The 19,773-nt window shown below is 49.0% G+C and overlaps 1 protein-coding gene across 1 annotated transcript; it reads right to left on the bottom strand.

Moving 5' to 3' along the window:
* Nucleotides 1-498: 498 nt before the first annotated feature.
* trim37 (tripartite motif containing 37) lies at nucleotides 499-18,706 on the bottom strand. The gene is made up of 26 exons (XM_067257602.1): nucleotides 18,299-18,706; nucleotides 17,677-17,745; nucleotides 17,003-17,104; nucleotides 16,636-16,676; nucleotides 16,024-16,140; nucleotides 15,511-15,598; nucleotides 15,180-15,302; nucleotides 14,844-14,967; nucleotides 14,678-14,745; nucleotides 13,463-13,587; nucleotides 12,795-12,845; nucleotides 12,257-12,338; nucleotides 12,018-12,094; nucleotides 11,749-11,928; nucleotides 11,308-11,422; nucleotides 10,862-11,065; nucleotides 9,671-9,807; nucleotides 7,684-7,766; nucleotides 5,973-6,164; nucleotides 5,490-5,783; nucleotides 5,167-5,328; nucleotides 4,759-4,945; nucleotides 3,751-3,863; nucleotides 3,035-3,181; nucleotides 2,749-2,803; nucleotides 499-1,184 (listed from the first exon to the last, which is right to left on the bottom strand). Exons 2-26 carry the CDS (start codon nucleotides 17,695-17,697, stop codon nucleotides 1,163-1,165), a joined length of 2,910 nt encoding a protein of 969 aa, XP_067113703.1. The 5' UTR covers nucleotides 17,698-17,745; nucleotides 18,299-18,706; the 3' UTR covers nucleotides 499-1,162.
* Between the last annotated feature and the right edge of the window lie 1,067 nt (nucleotides 18,707-19,773).

Below are 19,773 nucleotides of genomic sequence, written 5' to 3'. Positions count from 1 at the left end.
TATATCATCAACCATAAAACTTCTCCAAACTATACTGTAAATATCTCTCTCCCCCCCACGGGAGGACAATCATGGAAAGTGGAGCTAGCTGCTAGACAGTGGGTCTCTGCGCTAAGTCATGGCGGATGAAGTCAGGCCGATTCCTATGGGGCTTGATGGGCTGCAGATGAATATGCAACCCGCCCTCCCTCTCCCGCCCGGCCCAGACGAAGCCGGCCTTCCTGGCATGGCCGCCCTCGGAAACGGATGCAGCCAGGACGCTGGCCCAGCCAACGTTTAATCACCCACATAATCTCTGCTGAGCTGGCCGTCGTGGCGTGCCAACCTGCCACAGAGAAGCCCCCCTCACATACCTCACCAGCCTTACCACACTGGCCCCACACAACCAATCAGGTAAGGTTGCTACCCAGTCTTTGATTAGTGATCGTTGAGAAGGCATGATGGGTAAAGATCATCGTACAGTACATTGAAATTAATTTATGAAATAGACATGTTCAGTTCCAAGAAACCATAAAATAGTTTATTTATGTGTGCCACATTCTCTGTTAGTTTCTAAATATACATACCAAATAAAAGTCACTCTGCATCACACTCGCCCAATCCAAAACAAAATCTTAATCTATTAAAACTAGAACCAACATTTACAGACTTCTAGGTTAAGTCTTCCAGTGCTTTCCTGCAACCACACACACACACACAGCAGTAACAGAAATGTGCATAGTCAACATACATTCTGAACACAGAAATATGCATACACCAAGACATATGAGTACAAGTCATATATACAGACATCCTTTCAAGGACAGAGCAGGGGTCACCTTGGCGACCAGTCCTCCTGTCACACCGTCGGAGGCATGCAGCGTTTCAGAACAACAGAACGCTCTACTCGTACATGTTCCTGTGAAGCTATTGACCCATTGGCCAAATAAGTATTTCCCAGATCGCGTATCAATATATTTACAGTGTAAACTATGATTTTGTTCCCCTCCAGACTTGCTTTTCTCGTGGCCTTTGACCTCAGGCTCACTGACACGAGGGGAAGTCGGGAACGTGTGGCGACGGCGTCGCTGCACGCGTGTCAGGCAACGTCCGCTGATTATGGGGGCGACGATCTTAGCGTTTCACAGAGCCACCAGACGACCTGCTGCACATTGGGGTCGTATTACTCATCGCTCTGCCGGAGTCTAGACGATTAGTGGTGGCGGGGTGTCGCATAGAAAAAGGTAGAAACATATAGAAATGGAATCAAGTGGTACATTATCAAAGCGCGCAAAGTGACATTCCTAGGTGCGAATAGCCCCCTCTGTTGGTCTGATCCTCATTATCAGATGAGACCCATTAATGATGTGGACTAATGGCCCAGATGCATCTGGAGACGGTCATTCAGAGAATTTAAGACGCTGAAAGACAAATGCAATTCAACAGAATCGAAATGGAATGGAATCGAGCAGAAGGTTCTAAATAGACCAATTCTTAAGTTCTAAAACTCTTACCTACTGGACCATGAACACGTTGGTATTCAAGTCAGTGTTTAGTTTGTCCATGCCGAGTATACACTTTTCCCAATGTCCATAAAAGGTTAACATATCTCAAAGAAAAACTCCACTCTTGGCCTACACATACCAATAAACTACATCGCACACACTGCAACGAAATGCACAAAAACCCCAGAAATATATCCTTATAATGACCATGTGCCGCGATGGAATACAAGACAAGCTAATACACAAAGTGTGGTGATTCAAGCAAGTTTAGATAAACCAAGCCATCAACTTCTGCATCCGGACAGTTGCAATAATATTATATGAATCCTCCAACAGTCTGAAGATCATGCTGGTGTTATAACCTTGGACTGCAAAACTGCAATCACCAATATCAACTGCAGGTAGATCACTGGAGTCCGCCAGAGAGAACAGCAATAGCACCAAGCCTTGCAAATTGTACGTTAAGGGGTTCGGGTGTGTGTGTGTGAGAGGGGTGGGGGGGGGGGGCTGGGAAACCGCAGCCCAAATGGACCCTTTATGCCATTTTCCCTCCGATATCTCACCGCTTGCTTTACCTGTTCGAACCAAACAGTCTGGTTTCGAACAAAGCGGACAAGTAGACGGTGGACCAGAATAGAAGCTTTCAGAGCTGCTTTTCAGAGAGCAGAGGTGTTCCCACACAGTTTACCAGGAGAGAGCGGGTATTACAGCCCCTGGCACAAGTCTCTCGCCCCTCCAAACATACATCAATAGCACCTTATTGAATCGAGAAGGCAAGGGAGCTCATGCAGACTGCTTTGGAGGTAGAGGCCTTTTCAAGGGTCTTTCACACCAAGCCTCACTTGAGCTGCCCCCAAGGACCGGTCCAAGAATGGAGTTGCTGACTGGGGTGATGTTAGTTGCATGCCATGTGTATGCTTGCCTCAGGAGTAAGGATAGCCTTAATTATAGAGAGTGAGATCTGGCAAATGTCTCCCGTCGCTCCTCCTACAACAAACTTAAAACGTCACACTTACAGACACACAGAGCATGAGATTTGAGACTCCTTCAAGCGAACAAATATATTCGAATTCTTGCGGTTGTATCGTTCTGTGGAATTATGGGATACGATGCTAGCCCGTTCCTAGTATGAATACATGCAAATCTATACAGGTGCACTTGTGTATCGTAGTATTAGCTATGTACACGGCATTGGTGACACCATATTGCTGTGATTGGTCAAGACAAGGCTGTGGGGGTTGCCATGTTGGAGGGGACGAATCACCTCTCTGTGTTCTCTCCCGACAGGAAGTTGAGGTCTTCGCAGATTAGCTGGTCCCCTGGGAGGAGGAGAGAGGCTACTTCAGTGAAAGAGGCTCTTCAAAACAATTAACATCAAATCATTTTTTGCTTCCATTCCAAATCCCAAAAGCTCTGGTGGGCAACAGGAACACACGAACGCTTGTCGGCGTCATCGCTTAACATTTTTTTTCGGTGACTTTTTCGACACCAAAAAGGGGTGAAAATCAGTGTGGACGCATGTGCCATAGGGAGGTGTCGCGGAGCGTCACCTGGGCAGGGCATGGTGCTGGCGTCGTAGCGACAGTCCCCGGCCTCCAGGGCCACCGCCTCGTCCTCGTTCTCCGTGTCGCAGTCGAGCTCGCTGTCGCTGCTCATGCCCGGCAGCAGGTGGAGGGCTGGCTTCTGGCCCACGTGACCTGACCAGGGGGGGGGGGGGGGGGGGGGGGGGGGGGGGGGACCGGGGGGACCGTGAAAGGAACAAAAGGCATTAGGAGGTAGAGAAAGAGGGGAACAAACAACACACAAAAAAAAAAGTACTCGAAAAGTTCTTGAGGCGAACAGTAGCAAACTAATAAGAGGCAATTCAATGGCAGGAAGTGGTCCAGAGAGGGGGCTGCGAGGCAGGTGGAACCAGAGAAGGGGAGACGGGTGCAGAGCAGGACCCCCCACAGTGCAAGTAGATCTCGAGTTGGAGGCTGGGAACAAAGCGACGTGTCACCCACCTTCTCGTGTGAAGTGGGCAGCGCTCGGTTTAGGGAAAAGCAATATGAGTGATGAAGCCTGATAAGCGCGCGACATAATCACTGCCCGAGGCAAAGAGCGCCGTTTATAGCCAACTCAATCAACTAATGGCCTACTGCAGGTATGTGCAATTAGGGGATGGAAGACAAAAGGGATCGGCCATGCTTGGTGCCAACGTCTCCACGCATCTGGCACTGCAGGAACAGAGGGAGGACTGTGGCGGGGGGGGGGGGGGGGGGCTCACCTTCGTCGGCGCGTGACGAGGACCCCTCGGTCAGGGACAGCAGGGACTGGTGGAGGATCTCGCCCGCGTCCTCCAGGTCACAGTCCAGGGAGCTGTCTGTCAGCACGCCCGCCCTAGGGACACAGACAAGGGAAGAGAGAGAGGGAGGGGGGGGAGTGTCAATGGACGAGCTCACAGTTCCCTCACTGTCAGAGTCTTTCACAACAACCCCTTCAAAATGGTCACATGACCCCAGAAGACCTCACTACAGGGAGGCCGAGCTCACACGGACCATCTCCTGAGCGGATACGCGGCTGGAAGATGAGTCTGCAACAGCTCAGTCGATAGGAGGTGCTTGCGGGTTACAGGAGGGATATATATATATAGATATATATATATATATATATATATATATATATATATATATATATATATATATATATATATATATATATATATATATATATATATATATCTATATATATATATATAGATATATATATATATATATATATCTATATATATATACACCCACTGCTGTGCTTCCTTTCAGATCTCTCTGCTAGTCCACTGGGACGCATATAATGAAAAACTGGGCATCGGTACCACACTAATGCAACTGAGCTTTACCACAGAGGTTGTCTCAACTCTGTTTCTACTCATCTCAATCTTTCATGGCCCAGCCAAGGTTGCTTGGCAACCTGAAGTAAATCACAGAACCCAAAACAATTAGGACGCCCAACAGAAGACATTAGCCTACTAATTTGCAGAGGCTTTGGCAAGCGACTTCGGCGTATATCAACGGTTTTCTTGATCAGGCAAATTTGGAGCTTTATAACGAGTCACCGTCCAAACATTTCCTTTTTCGTTCCTGCTTTCAGGTTGTTGGACTAGAACCAATGTAGCAGTTTTTGCGTAGTAAATTCATCGACTGTAGCCCCAACAAATGCGCCGCTGTAGACCACTGATCATTGGACAATTCTGCTGCTTCAAAGCCCCCCCGTTTCCAGAGTGATGCTGGGCGTTTACCCCGAGGCCCGCTGGGTCCTGCGGGTCTTGGAGGCGGTGGAGAGGCCGTTGAGGCCCCCCAGGCTGTAGAGGTCGGGCCCCACGGCCCCGTACGGGTGCGGCTCCTCCTGCTTGGGGCTGCTGGGCTTGTCTGAGGAGCTGCAGAGGGAGGGGGGGGAGCTGTGCACGCTGCAGGGCTTCAGGGCTCCTGGGATACACACACACACACAACGCTAGTACATCTTACGGTTGCCCGACATTCGTTTTGACTGACAAATCAGTAAATGGAAGAAACTGAATTTTGAAGTAGGTTATGACCTATCGTTTTGGACGTCGAGTTAAGTTTGACTGATGCAGATGTTGGAGAAAGTTCCATCCCCCCGACACTGATCAATCAGTGGTCCCCCCCAGATCTAGTAGTCTACTGACCTTCAGCTCCAACAGGGTTGTCCCGCGGACAGAGGCTGTGTTCGCTGGCTGAATCGCCGCCCGCGCTTCCCCTCAGCTCCTTCTCCCCCCCCTCCATGTTCCTCCTCAGGACCAGGGTGCCGCTCGACACGGCCCCCTCCAGCTTGGGGGACTTCTTCCCTCCTGACGCAAACACACACGTGCAGTGTTAGCATGAGCGTCGCTAGCGGTGGCGAAGGTCGATGGAACGGGCATCTCTCGAGCAGTTCTTAAAACGCTAAGTCTGCGGACTAGTGCGTGATTCATGTTAGAGTGTGTGTGTGTGTGCTCAGCTAGCTCCTCACCAGAGCGACAGTGCCTCGAAGCCCCAGCAACTTTCCCCAGAAGGTCCAGCTCAGTGGGCTTCCGGCAGCTTCCCAGCTCTGAGTCCATGTGGTGGGAGGGGCCCTGCTCCACCCCCGAGGGCCCGGCCCGGGCCTCCCCGGCCCCGCGCGCCTCCAGCTGACACTTGACGTCCGACATCTTGCTGCGGACCTCCGCCATCTGGGCCTTGAGGCGGATCAGAACCCCGGAGTCGGGGGTGGACCTCCGCACAGCCTGAGGCCGTCGCTCCCTCTCCTTCCTGGAGTGGGCTTGGACTGAGAGAGAGAGAGCGAGAGCGAGGGATAAAACAGAGGGTCATGGTTTCTCTTCCATCTCTCCATCTGAGGAGCAGATCACCGTGTGACACGAAAGGCCTACTTCAATTCCCTCGTGTCTGGGGGTTGTGGGAGGCAGGGTGGGCTGGGGGTCTGGATACTTAGGGGCTGGGCTGGGGGTCTGGGTACCTTGGCTGTGCAGCAGCGAGGCGGGGGGTCGGGGCTGCAGCCCCCACAGGGACTCCACACTGCTGCGCTCCTTCAGGTCCAGCAGCTGGATGAGGATGACCGGGTCGATCTCCAGCAGGCTGCTGCCCCCCTGGGACGAGGACAGGCCTCCACCACCCCGCCTCTGGGAGCGCCCGCTGGGGTTGGAGCCTCCTGGGGGGGGGGAAGGTGGGAGGGAGGAGGGGGGTGTTCAGAGTCACAAAATCGTACATATTGAGGCCGAGGCATCAGTCCTCAAGTTGGTTTTGAAATGAATGGAGTGGCTGATGCCCAAGTACACGTCTTGAGACCAATTTACCAGGTTAATCAATAAAGTTGTAAAAAGTCTAATTCTGAGGTTCAGACAACTGGTGGTGGTTGACATGCGTTTCAGGTAGAGTTTACCCTCTAAACGGTCCAGTTACACTGCTTTAAGTATATATATATATTTAGCTCCATCTGTAGGCCAGCGGGATGGAGACTGACAACGCTCACCAAGATTAAGTCTCTCGTCACTTCAGGGGAAGGTATTAGCCAAGCTTGTGCGTAGAGAGAGCGGGCCGAAAAATCATTCAAGTCGGCATACAATGAGGGGCTGAATAGAGGCCAGATTAAAGGGGTGGTGGTGGTGGTGGGGGGGGGGAACTGTTTGAGATAGACGGCGTAATGGCTGCCATGATAATCCACTTTGCAGCCAATGTTTAATGAATAAATTTGAATATGAATACCCCCCCCCATCTCACCACTATCAGGCCTCCAACTTGGAATAATGGATTTGCCGCTTTTAATATCTAACCGTTTGACGCCATTGTTCATCCGTGTCGAATGTGACGCACTCGCGCCGCTATGCAGGAATGTAGCGTTTTTTGCATCACAACGTGGGCGGGCCGACCACGCACATAGCGACGGGTGATGTTTAAGTTCAGAAACTGCCCTAAAATACCCTGCTACTGAGAGAAATTGAGTGAATTGAACATTAACTTGACGCCTCTATAATTTGCTTGTGTTTTTGCATCGTGGCTGACAATTTTAATTATGGGAAATTTCGATTCTCAACAAAAGGTGGATAATAACATGCTGCTTGATTCCAGCACAGCAGGGGGTCGCAATGAGGTGCGTTCCCTTCATGCATGCTAGGGGGACAGCCGCGTTATGCAGGAAGCTCTGCCCTCTCCTTTGGCAAGGATTAAACCCTCCAATCCTAGCACCTTTCGAACCTAAAATGCAGTACACACAAACTGCTTTGACATTCCACATCAGCGCCCATGACAACCTTGTAGCACCGATGACTCATCCTTTTTTTTTTTACCCCGATTACACACACGAAGATGTCATAAATGAGGGGGAGAGGAAAGAGCGAAGGAACGAAAAAGATAGAGATGGAGAGAGAGAAGGAGAGAGAGAAGGAGAGAGAGAGGGAGAGAGAGAAAGAGAGAGAGAAAGAGAGAGAGAAAGAGAGAGAGAAAGAGAGAGAGAAAGAGAGAGAGAAAGAGAGGGAGAGAGGGAGAGAGAGGGAGAGAGAGGGAGAGAGAAAGAAAGAGAGCCAGTGAAAGAGAGCCAGTGAAAGAGAGCCAGTGAAAGAGAGCCAGTGAAAGAGAGCCAGTGAAAGAGAGCCAGTGAAAGAGAGCCAGTGAAAGAGAGCCAGTGAAAGAGAGCCAGTGAAAGAGAGCCAGAGCCAGGGAGAGGGGGTGACCTGTTGCTCCGGCCACGTCGTCCGGCAGCTCTCCTTCCTCCATCTCCAGGTTCCCACTGAACTCCACATCGTTCTCCCCAGACCTGACGGGACAGAACACAGCGCTGAGTGCTCCCAGTCACGGACACCGAGGGCGTTTGAGCAACAGGAAGACAGTCACACGGCATCCTCACAGAACAGGTTTACGATAGTTATTACCAGGGCGATGGCCACTTCTGAGGGCCATTCGTGCTTCCACTGACATTCAAAACAGGATTCAAACTGAAAATGTATCTGCTTTATCTGACCGATAAACTCCCGGCGATTACACGGCAAGTTTCCCGCATCCACCACTCTTGTGATGAAATGGACACTGCATTAAGGCAGTGGGTCCAAGCACACACACCTTAAAAGAGCCTTCAGCCTGTTCTCCCTCACAACGCACACACACCCCTTTTCAATATGTATACTGGGAAAGACTAAATGCTTATACATGCGAGTATGTCAGTTAGTCTGTACCAGTATGTGTGTTTGTGTGTGCGGGCACAGCCCAAGTATGTGTGCGTGTGTGTTGTACATTCCTCGGCTACCCCGGAGGGAGAAGGAGGACGACACGAGGAGGGGCGGGGCAGCCGAGCAGCGGCGGAGCCATCGTCTCGGCCTCGGAAGCCGGATGACTCAGACCTCCAGCTGTGCCCCTTCTCCCGTCTGAGCGCGGCCCTAGTATTTATAGAGCGACAAACGGCAGATCAACGCATCTGGGAGCATCTGGCAAAAGGCGAGGGAAGGAAACGAGGGAAGAGAAAGAAAGAGGGGGGGAAAAAAAAGAGAGAGAAAAAAAGCCCTTCCGGCATTTCGTTGAGGAGGGAGGATGGGGATGTTCCTTGTGGGTGGATCAGTGGGGGGGGGGGGGGGGGGGGGGGGTGACTGTGGTCTTACCCCACGGGGCCTGGACAGATTACTTGCTAAAAGCATACGTTGTGAACCGACATGATTTAGAGCATTTCAGAGAGGCCTGGATTTAACAACAAAAAATAAGATTAAAAAAAGACTATTTCTGTCCCGTCTATGTGCATATATATATACACCCTCTTTATACTGTATTTGCCTAATGTGGAAGAATGAGTGTGTGCGTGTGTGTTCTTGCCGGCTAGTACGTATGAGGGCCAGGAGAGCAGAGAAAGAGTCCTCATGTTCGGTATAACAGGCACGCAGAGAGGGAGGGTAGACAGACAGGCACGCAGAGGGAGGGTAGACAGACAGGCAGGGTAGACAGACAGGCACGCAGAGGCAGGGTAGACAGACAGGCACGCAGAGGGAGGGTAGACAGACAGGCAGGGTAGACAGACAGGCACGCAGAGGCAGGGTAGACAGACAGACACGCAGATGCAGGGTAGACAGAAAGGCAGGCAGAGAGGGAGGGTAGACAGAAAGGCACGCAGAGAGGGAGGGTAGACAGAAAGGCACGCAGAGAGGGAGGGTAGATAGACAGGCAGGGTAGACAGACAGGCAAGGCAGAGACGGGCAGCCAGGATTCATGATGACTCATGGCCGCCTCATCTGGTGTGAGCTGACTGTGAGGGGGTGGAGAGAGAGAGAGAGAAACAGAGAAAGAGATAGAGAGAAAGATAGAAAGAGAGAGATAAAGAGAGAGTGCCGACAACATCACCAAACAAGGGGAGGCTGTGAGTCTCCGAACGCAACTCTCCGCCTGCTACACGACTCACATCAAAGCAGATCTATTTCTCCAGACCTTTCCTTGTCAATCATCTTGACAAAAGGTAAACGAGCTGCTTTCGAATGATTAGTGTAGATGAAAGGAAAGACGACGGCTTTCCTCCGTCAGAAAGGACCAGACAGTCTCCCAGAGACTCCTTATCCCTAAATAATGTAAAAGTGCATGAGGCATAACTTCTTCCACAGGCAGCCTACAAGTACCGAACCCTGTTCTTTCCTGTTCTGGAAGGATTTTTACTTTATTTATTTTTTATGTCAGTGTTTCACTCACATGGTCTCCTCGTCGATGTCGTTCTCCTCAGTGTTGCTGGTTGCCGTGGAGCTGCCTGAGGTGCTGCTGCCGTCCAGAGGGTTCACCTCCTCGTCTCCGGTCAGGCAGTCCACCTCTAGGTCCCCGTCAGACAGGTCCTGAACACACCCCAGCACGCCACGTTAGTGACCCAACCTCAACACGCCACGTTAGTGACCCAACCTCAACACGCCACGTTAGTGACCAAACCTCAACACGCCACGTTAGTGACCAAACCTCAACACGCCACGTTCGTGACCCAACCTCAACACGCCACATTAGTGACCCAACCTCAACACGCCACGTTCGTGACCCAGCATCCACACAGGCCCTGACCACAACGTTCCCATTCAAACTGCTCCGTGGGCAGAGATGGACCTCAGTGGGAAAAGGACATGCTAGGATATTGGCGCGACGTTCAATAAACCAACCGACGCTGGAATGAAAAAAATGCAACGTTGATGGAAAAAATCTGTGGGGAGTCTGTTGGCTGAGCGGTGAGGGAATCGGGCTAGTAATCCGAAGGTTGCCAGTTCGATTCCCGGTCATGCGAACTGACGTTGTGTCCTTGAGCAAGGCACTTCACCCTACTTGCCTCGGGGGGAATGTCCCTGTACTTACTGTAAGTCGCTCTGGATAAGAGCGTCTGCTAAATGACTAAATGTAAAAAAAGACTGCGTCCCCTGTGGAGCATCCCTCTCTCTCCCCCCCTCCCAAAGCTTGAGTCATCGCCTGTCACAAGACAACAACATCTAGTTCCAAACTTAAACGCTGACGAAGGACGTTTCTTCCAATTCTCCCGCGGGCCCCGTCTACATGACACACCTCTCCGGTAAGGCGTGCTGAGGTCGGCACTCGAATAGGAGCAATGGTGACGGTTTCAAGTGGGAGAAAAGTTGGAACGATTTTTCCGTGTTCCTGAAATCTAATTTGGTCTCGGGCCGTAGTCTCTTGATGGGTTGTTTTTGCTAAGACATCAATTCCAGTCAGACACCGATATGAAAAACAATGAGAACAGATTCACAGTCTTGACACTGATGGAGGCTTCGAACCAATTTACAGGTAAATCCCATTAAAAAGACAGGCAATTGTTCTCTCACACAGGCAGACACATCTCATTGTGGACACTCTTGCTCGAAGGACACACACACACACCAAGAACAGATAACTTACATTCGAGTCATCGTGCTGGGTGCGCTCCTCCTCCTCCTCCTCCTCATCCTCCTTGGCCTCCACGGTGGAGGTCGGGCTGCCGTCCTCGGCCCGGCTGCTCTTCCCGGAGCGCTGGTCTCTCTCCGAGGCCGAGGGGCCCAGGTGCGAGTCGGGAGGGGACGAGCCGCGAGACTTCTGTCTGCGGAACAGCTCGATGGCCAGCCTCTGGGGACCGAATGAAACGCAGAGCGTGAGCCCTGAAAGGCCCCGCGAAAGTCCCAAAAACCTCAACTCTGTCGAACTCTAAACAGACCTCAAAAGTACTTTTGAGCTATTACAGTAGCGACGACTAAAACCGGACAGAAATGCATGCCGATGCACTTGGCAATCTCGGAAGCGAGCAGAGTCACACAAACTGGTAGTAGACAAGCGGTTGGTTTCTGTCCCCTGTGCTATCAGCCCCCCACCTCTTTGAGGTTGTTGATCTGCTGGATGGAGCTGGTCTGGGCTGACTCCAGCTGGCTGATGTACCAGTACTGGTCTCTGCACTTCTGGAAGAAGGTCGGGGAGCGCACCTGGTACCTGCACAGGGACAACACGAGGCCGAGGTCACCTTCTACAAGCACACAGGATGACAGTACCTTCCCCCTTGTTTCTGGGTCACCCTCCGTCCAGACATCACGCGGTACAGATACAAATGGCTAAATAGAGGGGTTCTGGACTGGAAGCGTACACGCACTCGAGCACATTTCAAGATGGCAACGGTTCAATTCTGAAAGGGGCACCCGCAAAACTGACGAGACGAGAAAAGAAGGGTTTCCAATTGTTGGATGGATGCATTCAAATCGAACGGGACTTTCGGAAGGTCATAACCGTGCGGTGGTGGACCCAGCGCTCCGCAAGCCCACCTGAGGACCAGGGTGTCCGTCTGCATGTTGAGGTAGCCCTCGCTGGCCAGCAGGTCCAGGCGGAAGAAGCGGTTGTAGCCCCAGCACTCGCCCACCTCAAAGTCCGAGGCAAACTCCCGGATGATGTTCTTGGTGGGGTCGCTGGACGCCTGGTGGACCATCTCCACGCGGTACTCGTATCTGGAGAAGACACGCAACATCCGGTCAGTCTGGCTCATCCTGTGGGCGGAGGGGAGGGGGACTTTTTGAAAAAGACGGCAGGGACTTACTTGGATGTTTCCGGAAGTCCGGCAGACAGCTCCAGGAAAACCGATAAATAGTTGCCACGTACGACACCATTGCCATCCTGGATAGGGATAGAACAAATCGTAAAGACCCAGGTTTTAAAAATATATCAATGATAATAATACGAATCAATAAGGAAATCAAACATCTTTCACACATCTTAAAGCAGAGTAACGTCGAGCATTGCAGAGCCTCGACCTTCCAGAGCGGATGTAGCACTGACCGGGTAAACCTTGAGCCTCCAACAGAGTCCTGAAATCTGCAGAGGGGGGCTGTACACGGGGTCTGCTCGCTGTCTTAGGGTGCTAGGGTCCACACACACACGCACACACAAAAAGAAGAAGACGCAACACACCTTGCTTACTCATTTCACAATTAAGCGTCTAACTTATTCTCGGTGAAAGGGCCGAATGCATGGGAAACCGCTCATTACGACGGACCACTGTGTCCCAGGCAGACTTGACGGAAGCATCACCTCCCAGCTCTACTAGTGATGCTAATATATGATCAGTCACACGCTAATTAGCAGCTAGTGCGTGAGCACTTAATCAGGGTGCTGGACCTGGCAACCCAAAATCAAGAGCAACCAAACACAACTGTGTACTCTGTATTGCTATGCAGGAAATGAGAATATAGGATAGGTTTGGTGTAGAGACAGGACAAGTCATTCTAAGAGAAATTAAGTACATCTCTGGGTTTTCCATTGGTTAGAATACTGCGGCTTCGACAAGCAGCATTGTCACAGCGATGACATTCTTTACCTGAAGTTTGCCAGAACAAAAGTGCTCGAGTCATAGGCAGGAACCAGCTCACTGCAGACAGAGAGAGAGAGACCGAAAGAGAGGGAGGGAGGGAGAAGGAGAGAGACACAGAAGGAGGAAGGGTGGAGAGAGACATTTCCATAATTACAGAGCTCAATGTCATCAAATATCCATTACATGAATAAAAATATCTGTCTGCAGTATGAGTCACATGTAAACATGACATTAAATATTCAGACTTATTAAAAGCAGGATTCTCATTTACATGATGACTATAGAGTCAGGTCAGTCATCAGACCTCATTTGAACCAGACTAGTTAACAGATCTAGGGTTAGGTACAAGGTTACTTATACTATATACTTATATTTTGGGTTACGTATAGTCCTAGGATTGAATATAGACTTAGGGTTGAGTACAGAACCAGAGTTTAGTATAGGTTTGGGGTAAGGTATAGTTACTATGGCTTAGTACATCCAGTATCTAAAAAGTTAGACCTGTGGATTCATATAAATCGGAGGTTAAGTACAGGATTAGAGTATAGACTTTGGGCTATGAGAATAGATTCATGGCTTCATGTAGATTTAGGCGTAATTAACATGGTGAGTTTTGTATAGACTAGGAGTTTAGTGCCTGGGCCTTGGTGTAGGTGTAGAGTTTAGTACAGTACCTGGTGAAGTCTGGGGGCACTGGTGTGGTCACAAAGGACTGCATGGGTTTGCGGTGGACCTGCTGAAACATGAGCAGGATCTCTGGGCTCTTGGAGATCAGCTCACTCTTGCTGCAGGAGCGCAACTATAGAACCACACACACACACACTTAGTCACCTCTACTCTTGAGCCATCTCATCAGCTAGATATACAACTGAATTCAGTCCACACAATCTCAACTGTATTCCAAAAATTGTAATTCGGGGAATCCAGAGTGAATCAAGAGATGGCTGTAGGAGTGAGGGGTTTCTGGAGTGAACGAGCCCTGAGAGATGGCTGGATTGGAACAGCAGACTGACAGTTGGGTTGTTGAAAGGATAATATACTTTTGCCCTCGTTTCCAGACTAAAAATATGTCTTTAAGAACAGAAAACCATGGCTTATCAAGCTTGTGTCAATCAATAACTTAAACTCCATAAAACCTCTGCACACTCCCTCCATGAACTCCTGATTTTCTTCACTCTTTGGACACAATTCACCAGTCAATCATGGAAGTTTGCTTCTGATACAAGCTTCTAAATGAGTCCTCGGGGGGGGAAAAAGGGTACCAGCTCAACAATTTTAAGTGGCCTCTTGTACCTCAGCTGTACTGTGGTAAAGTAGGACAAGTACAAACCCCTTAAACCTCCACCATATTGCCTATACCTCCTGAATTGCATTTTTCACCCTTTAGAGCAGGTCTTCAACCCAGGTCCTCAGGACCCACTCTCCTGTACGTTCTAGATGTTTCCCTGCTCCAACACACCTGATTCAAATGAGTGGTCGTTATAACGACCACTCAGACAGTGGGCCCTGAGGTCCAGGGTTGAGAAAGGCTGTTCAAGAGCCTGTGCATGCCACCTTCCCATAAGGCTACCCATAGTGCATTGTGATTGGCGTGGCTAGCCTGCCACGGAAATAAGGCAACTCACTTCACACTCTCCGCCTAAACAACTGCCGCCGCAAAGCAACGGACAATTCAATATGTCCTGCAAGAATAAGCGGGTTTGTGAACTGGTGGCAAATCTACTGTGGCTTTTGTACAGGAACAGCAAACGTCTAATGACCCCCGATATACTGATTGACACCGTTACTGTCAGTGACGTTGCACGCGTGAACCTTTAAGTGTGTCAAACCCCCCAAAAAAGAAAAAACAAACAAAATATTGGGCTTTTTGGGGGGTCAAGGACGCGTACCTGGTGCTCCACTTCCTGCAAGAGAGACTCCAGCAGCTCCGTCTCTTGGGTGAGGGAGGTCTTCTGACCTGGAGTGGGCCCAAAACATATACAAACATGTAGTCACTGTTCGTTTGACACGGGCCCATCCGGATGCATGCCTCGGGCGGCGGCGGCGGCGGCGCACCCATGAGCGTGATGAGTTTGTTCTTGAGCTGGTTGTCCAGGCGGGCGATCATCATCTCCACAGCGTTGCGGATCTCTCTCACGCGCTCGTCCTTCGCCCCCCTCACCGCTTCCACGTTCCTCTCCTGGGATTCCAAACGAGAGTCAAGGACAGCGACCGCCATCGGAGTTTGATTTAGAGGCATACATGAGCGTTATGTTCTTTCCAAACAAACACCCAACTTCTAATTTCTTAGCCTCTTATGCCATCTAGTGGAGAAGTAGTGTTAGGAAAGTAGTAGGAAACCCCCTTGCATCTCATTGTAAATCATTTTCTTAAGACTGACAGCGTTCTTACCACTTCCTGCACCAGGCTGATGAGCTCCATGAGACGGCGGCGCAGCTTGGCCACCTCCTCGTTCACCTTGGTCACGTGCTGCTCGTAGATCTCAGCCAGGGGCTTGAAGGTGTGGCCGCCATGCTGACACGAGACAGGAGCACGTGGGTGACAACATGGGGGTTTACAAAACCATATTACAATCAACCTTAAAAAATAAAACACATTGGCCCTGGTGTGCGGTTTCTGTAACGGCCGCATGTCAGACAGAAGACTTCAAAAAGCGAGCAAGGTCGACACAGTGAGGTCTGTCCGCCCAGAACAGGCCTCTCTCTCTCTCTGAGGGACCTACCATGCCTCCCCACAGGGCACACTGGTGGCAGATGCACTTCTTGCAGGTCCAGCAGAACACGCTGAGCTTCTCATGGTGGTTCTCACACCTGGGGAGGTCAAGCACACGGACGACACGTAACCGACTCACAATCCAGAACAATTAGAGTTATATGTTGCCAGAGGAACTGGTTTCGGAGAACCCTTTTATAAAATCTAGAAACCTATTTATGTATACAAAGGCTAGGCAGCTTGCCATGTGCTAGCTAGGTGCTAAGTGTTGCAGCTGGGAAAGGACACAATCTCCTAGGTTGCCTTTACCTTGTACTGCAGGTACAGGCTAAATATAGCCGGGTGTAGGCAGTGTTACAGAGGTGTTTTGGGTACAGGGGGGTATACGTAGGGTGTGGATACAGCGCGTGATACACAAGGGGAAAGTGGAGGGGGGGGGAGTGGGAGAGGATGTGCCAGGGTGATGATGAATGCGGGTGCAGGTCACCGGGGGACAGGGGAGCTGGGGGAGCAGAGGACCTACTTGTCCTTGTCGTTCTCCTCGTGTTTGGAGAGGTTGCAGAGCTGCAGGGTGTCCAACTGCTGGGTCACCTCCTCTGCCCAGCGGCAGTTCACCAGCTCTCGAAGCTGCAGAGGCGCCCTAAACACACACACACACACACACACACATCTTATCAGCCTTAACAAGGAATGACAACTCTCCGAGACAACATCAATGTCAGATAAATCCTGGGGCTATAAAAAAAGAAAGAAAAAGAAACAGTTGGAAACATCCATTTGTTCCAACAAAACAATTACCCAAGGAAAGATACAGATCTCCTAAAGCTATAATACCTTTTAAGGCCGTATCAACAAGGACTCCATTAAACTTCTTTAAGTAAAGAATTGGTATGCACTGGCACTAGATCTGTACTCACAGTGAATTGTAAAAAAAATCAATACATAATCCCTTAGGTTGAGCTCTGCACCCTGAATCTTAAAGAGGTACATTTGGCACTGCCATCAAAGAGATGTGCTGCATTCAGGACAGGAATACAGAGCAGGGCTCCAGTAGAGGCAGTGCTCCAGTAGAGGCAGTGCTCCAGTAGAGGCAGTGCTCCAGTAGAGGCAGTGCTCCAGTAGAGGCAGGGCTTACCGACAGTGTGGGCACTGGGCTCTCTGCTCCGTCAGCCAGCGCTGTCAACAGACAACAAAGAGGTTCATCAATACTAAATTATGAGAACTGGCCATAACAAATCAGACTATGCTTACTCACACATGCTTAAAATGTTCCAGCATTTGGATACACTTCATTTTGTTTCAACCAGTACATAGATGATATGCGCTGATATGTGGTTTAATATTTGTTTTTGCTTGACCAGAGAATATACAGGGTCTTTGCTGTTCTAGTAGAAGAAACAGATTTATTTTGTGTGTGTGTGTCCTTGCTACTCCAGCTGTACTAATGTAGGCTAATGAGCTGGCCTGATTGCCTGTGTGGCGCCCCCTGGTGGCGGGCTCACCCGTATGCAGCTGAAGCAGCAGAGTTTGGAGCAGTGGGGGCAGAGGCGAGCATCCCTCAGCTTCTCCATGCAGATGAAACAGCGAAACACCTCTGCAATACTCTGAGCAGAAAAAAAACAAGGAGTTGCTTTATTACCAGATATGGGTGTGGGGGGGGGGACATTGTTAACATTGCAGGCTTATTAACAATGTTGAACTTGACAAGCATGAGGAATGTAGTAACTGTACACTGTTGTTTTCAACTGTTGCCATTACATCTGACTCAAATGTGTAGCACTATTTGGGTGTGTTTCCATAACCCCTCCCAAAAGGACATGATTGATTTTGGACTACTTTGACTCCAATGAATGACTAATAAAACTGTCATGGTAGATCCCAGCACGAAGGTCACACGGCAGGGGTACAAAAATCCCACAAATCAATTTGCATTATAGTCTAGCTGGTCAACGGACAAATCTAAATGTCTGCCTGGTTGGGCAGGCTATATTTAGAACAGAAAACCCACAGTCTAAAGCAACTGGCATGGGGCCAGTAACAGAGTAAGCATTGATGGATCCTGAGATCAGAAAAGCTTGAAATCATTCTGCAGAGAGTGTGTTATGGTTGTTAATCTTTTCAGTCATACTGTAAGGTTAATACGCAAATAGAAACCTACAAGCTAAGGTGCACATACCTCAACACTTTGTTCGTCCATTTCTGCCAGTTTGGTTTTCTTCAAATATACAGATTTGAAGTAAAAGACCTTGAAAAAAGCAAGACATTTACTCAACTAACGTTTGGTAAACTACCGTACAGTGGCTAGCAAGCTAGAACGCATGCATTTCATGACATTTCAAAACTCCCACCCTTTGTTATCCTCCAACATCCTAATATAATCAGCCAGATAAAAAACGAAGGGACGTTGCGCAAAATATTTGCACTGTAGTCTTCAGTGTAGATAGCTAACTAGCTTGCTCTGGAGAAACTCCTAACTGAATAGCTGGCCACACACAAGACATTTCAGGTGTCTTATATTTGTCTAGTTTCTTTAAATTTGATAAATGTATTGCTGGTCTAGTTCGCTAGCTACTAGCTAACAACGTCTCAAGAAGTTCTCATATGCAAAGTAGTAGGCTACTTCTGCAACTGGCTAACTAATGCTACTGTAGCTGACTGCTAATTTCAATTGATTGTGATTGACAAGGTGGATAGCAACGTTTACCTAGCAAGGCACAACCACACAAAGGTGGTCAACAACTTTGCTATCAATCTACCAAACTCGTTCACTTCGAATACATCATCAAGCCGTCACTCACCTTCTACGATGCCTTTACTGTAGAAGCAAATTATTGTCTTGATTGTTCTTTCTTCATTGGCATTGCAGTTTGATCAACAACTGTAGCCTGGTAATGCTGCCTGTCTTTCGTCGTTAGACGGTTAGCTTATGGTATGTTGACGTTCGCTTCCCATCTGTCACAGCACCTTTGATAAAGACTACAAGCGAGCAGCTGGAAACCATGAGAGCTAGCTAGCTAGCTAGCCAGCTGTCTTGAATGTTTGAAGATACCTGACCTATCTGGCTACCGTGAGTCTTGCTAATTGTCAATTCAGGCAGCTGGGCTCGCTGGCTAGTTGACCGTGACAGCCAAATTGAACTGACTGCAAATGTAACGTTCGCGTCAAAAAGAAAATACACTCAGCTGCAAATCTGCAAGCTTGCACACATAGGTATCAAAGTAAAGATAGCTAGTACTAGTATGTTTAATCCGTGGATGCATTTGTTTTTCTTACATGCAGTGAAGCATTTGCTGCGGCTACATCATGTCACCATTGGAGACCGATCTCCTCCTCTCGCGAGCTCCCAAATCGTTTCAACCAATGATAGACAGGCAAAGCTGTCGAGGGCGGGATGTTCTTCGTATTTAACCAATCGGCAGTATTTTTGTGTCTGTAGATTTAAACCAGGAGGTTTTGTTGAAAATGACACACCTATTTTCTCTGCTTTTATGATCATTCCAGTGTGGAACTACCTTAGGAAATAAGACATCCTACATAAGAATCATTCAAACACTATATAAAAACAGAGGAAGGGAAATGTGAATGGCAATATCTATCCACAGGACGACAATTTCAATAAATCACATTTGCACTCAATAAATTAACTGTCTTGTGCACCAATTGTTTGTATTACCAAAGCATGAACCAAAACAATAAGGGACACAGATATGTATTTATTTTACAAAACAATTGCCAAACAAGTTGCACAATAACTTCAAACAAATGAAGCACATACTCAAAAAACCCACTTGACAGGGAAACATTTTCTACCTGTACAGAAAACATACAGGGGTTGTAGAGATTCACATTCATGGAAGGTCCAAATCAACATCAATCATAGTATCATGCCCAAAAATCTCCCATGAATGTGGAGTCGACAGAAAATGCCTGTCTCTGAAGTTCTGGGACCAGAGGAAGAAACTGACCTACATACTAAATTCAGAACGCCTGGAGAGAAGTGGAGTTGCCTTCCCTGGATATGGGGACAAATGAAAAAGCCATTTTTAAAGTCCTCAGAGAGCCTGAATAAATTGAATAAGTTCTCCATTCAGGCTAGCCCCACTGAGACTACAATAAGATAATCCGATTGGGGGGGAGGATCTTCTGATCCTGCTTGCCAGGCAAACTATCACGTGCCATCATTGTAAAAAATAAATGGATGCATATCGCCATCTGCATATACTATTTTATTAACATCCTCCCCTTGTTTCTAAAATATCTAATTGACACCCAC

Source organism: Osmerus mordax, chromosome 19, assembly GCF_038355195.1.
Source record: "Osmerus mordax isolate fOsmMor3 chromosome 19, fOsmMor3.pri, whole genome shotgun sequence".
NCBI classification, from domain to species: Eukaryota; Metazoa; Chordata; class Actinopteri; order Osmeriformes; family Osmeridae; genus Osmerus; species Osmerus mordax.
This window is presented reverse-complemented; position numbering and strand designations above follow the sequence as displayed.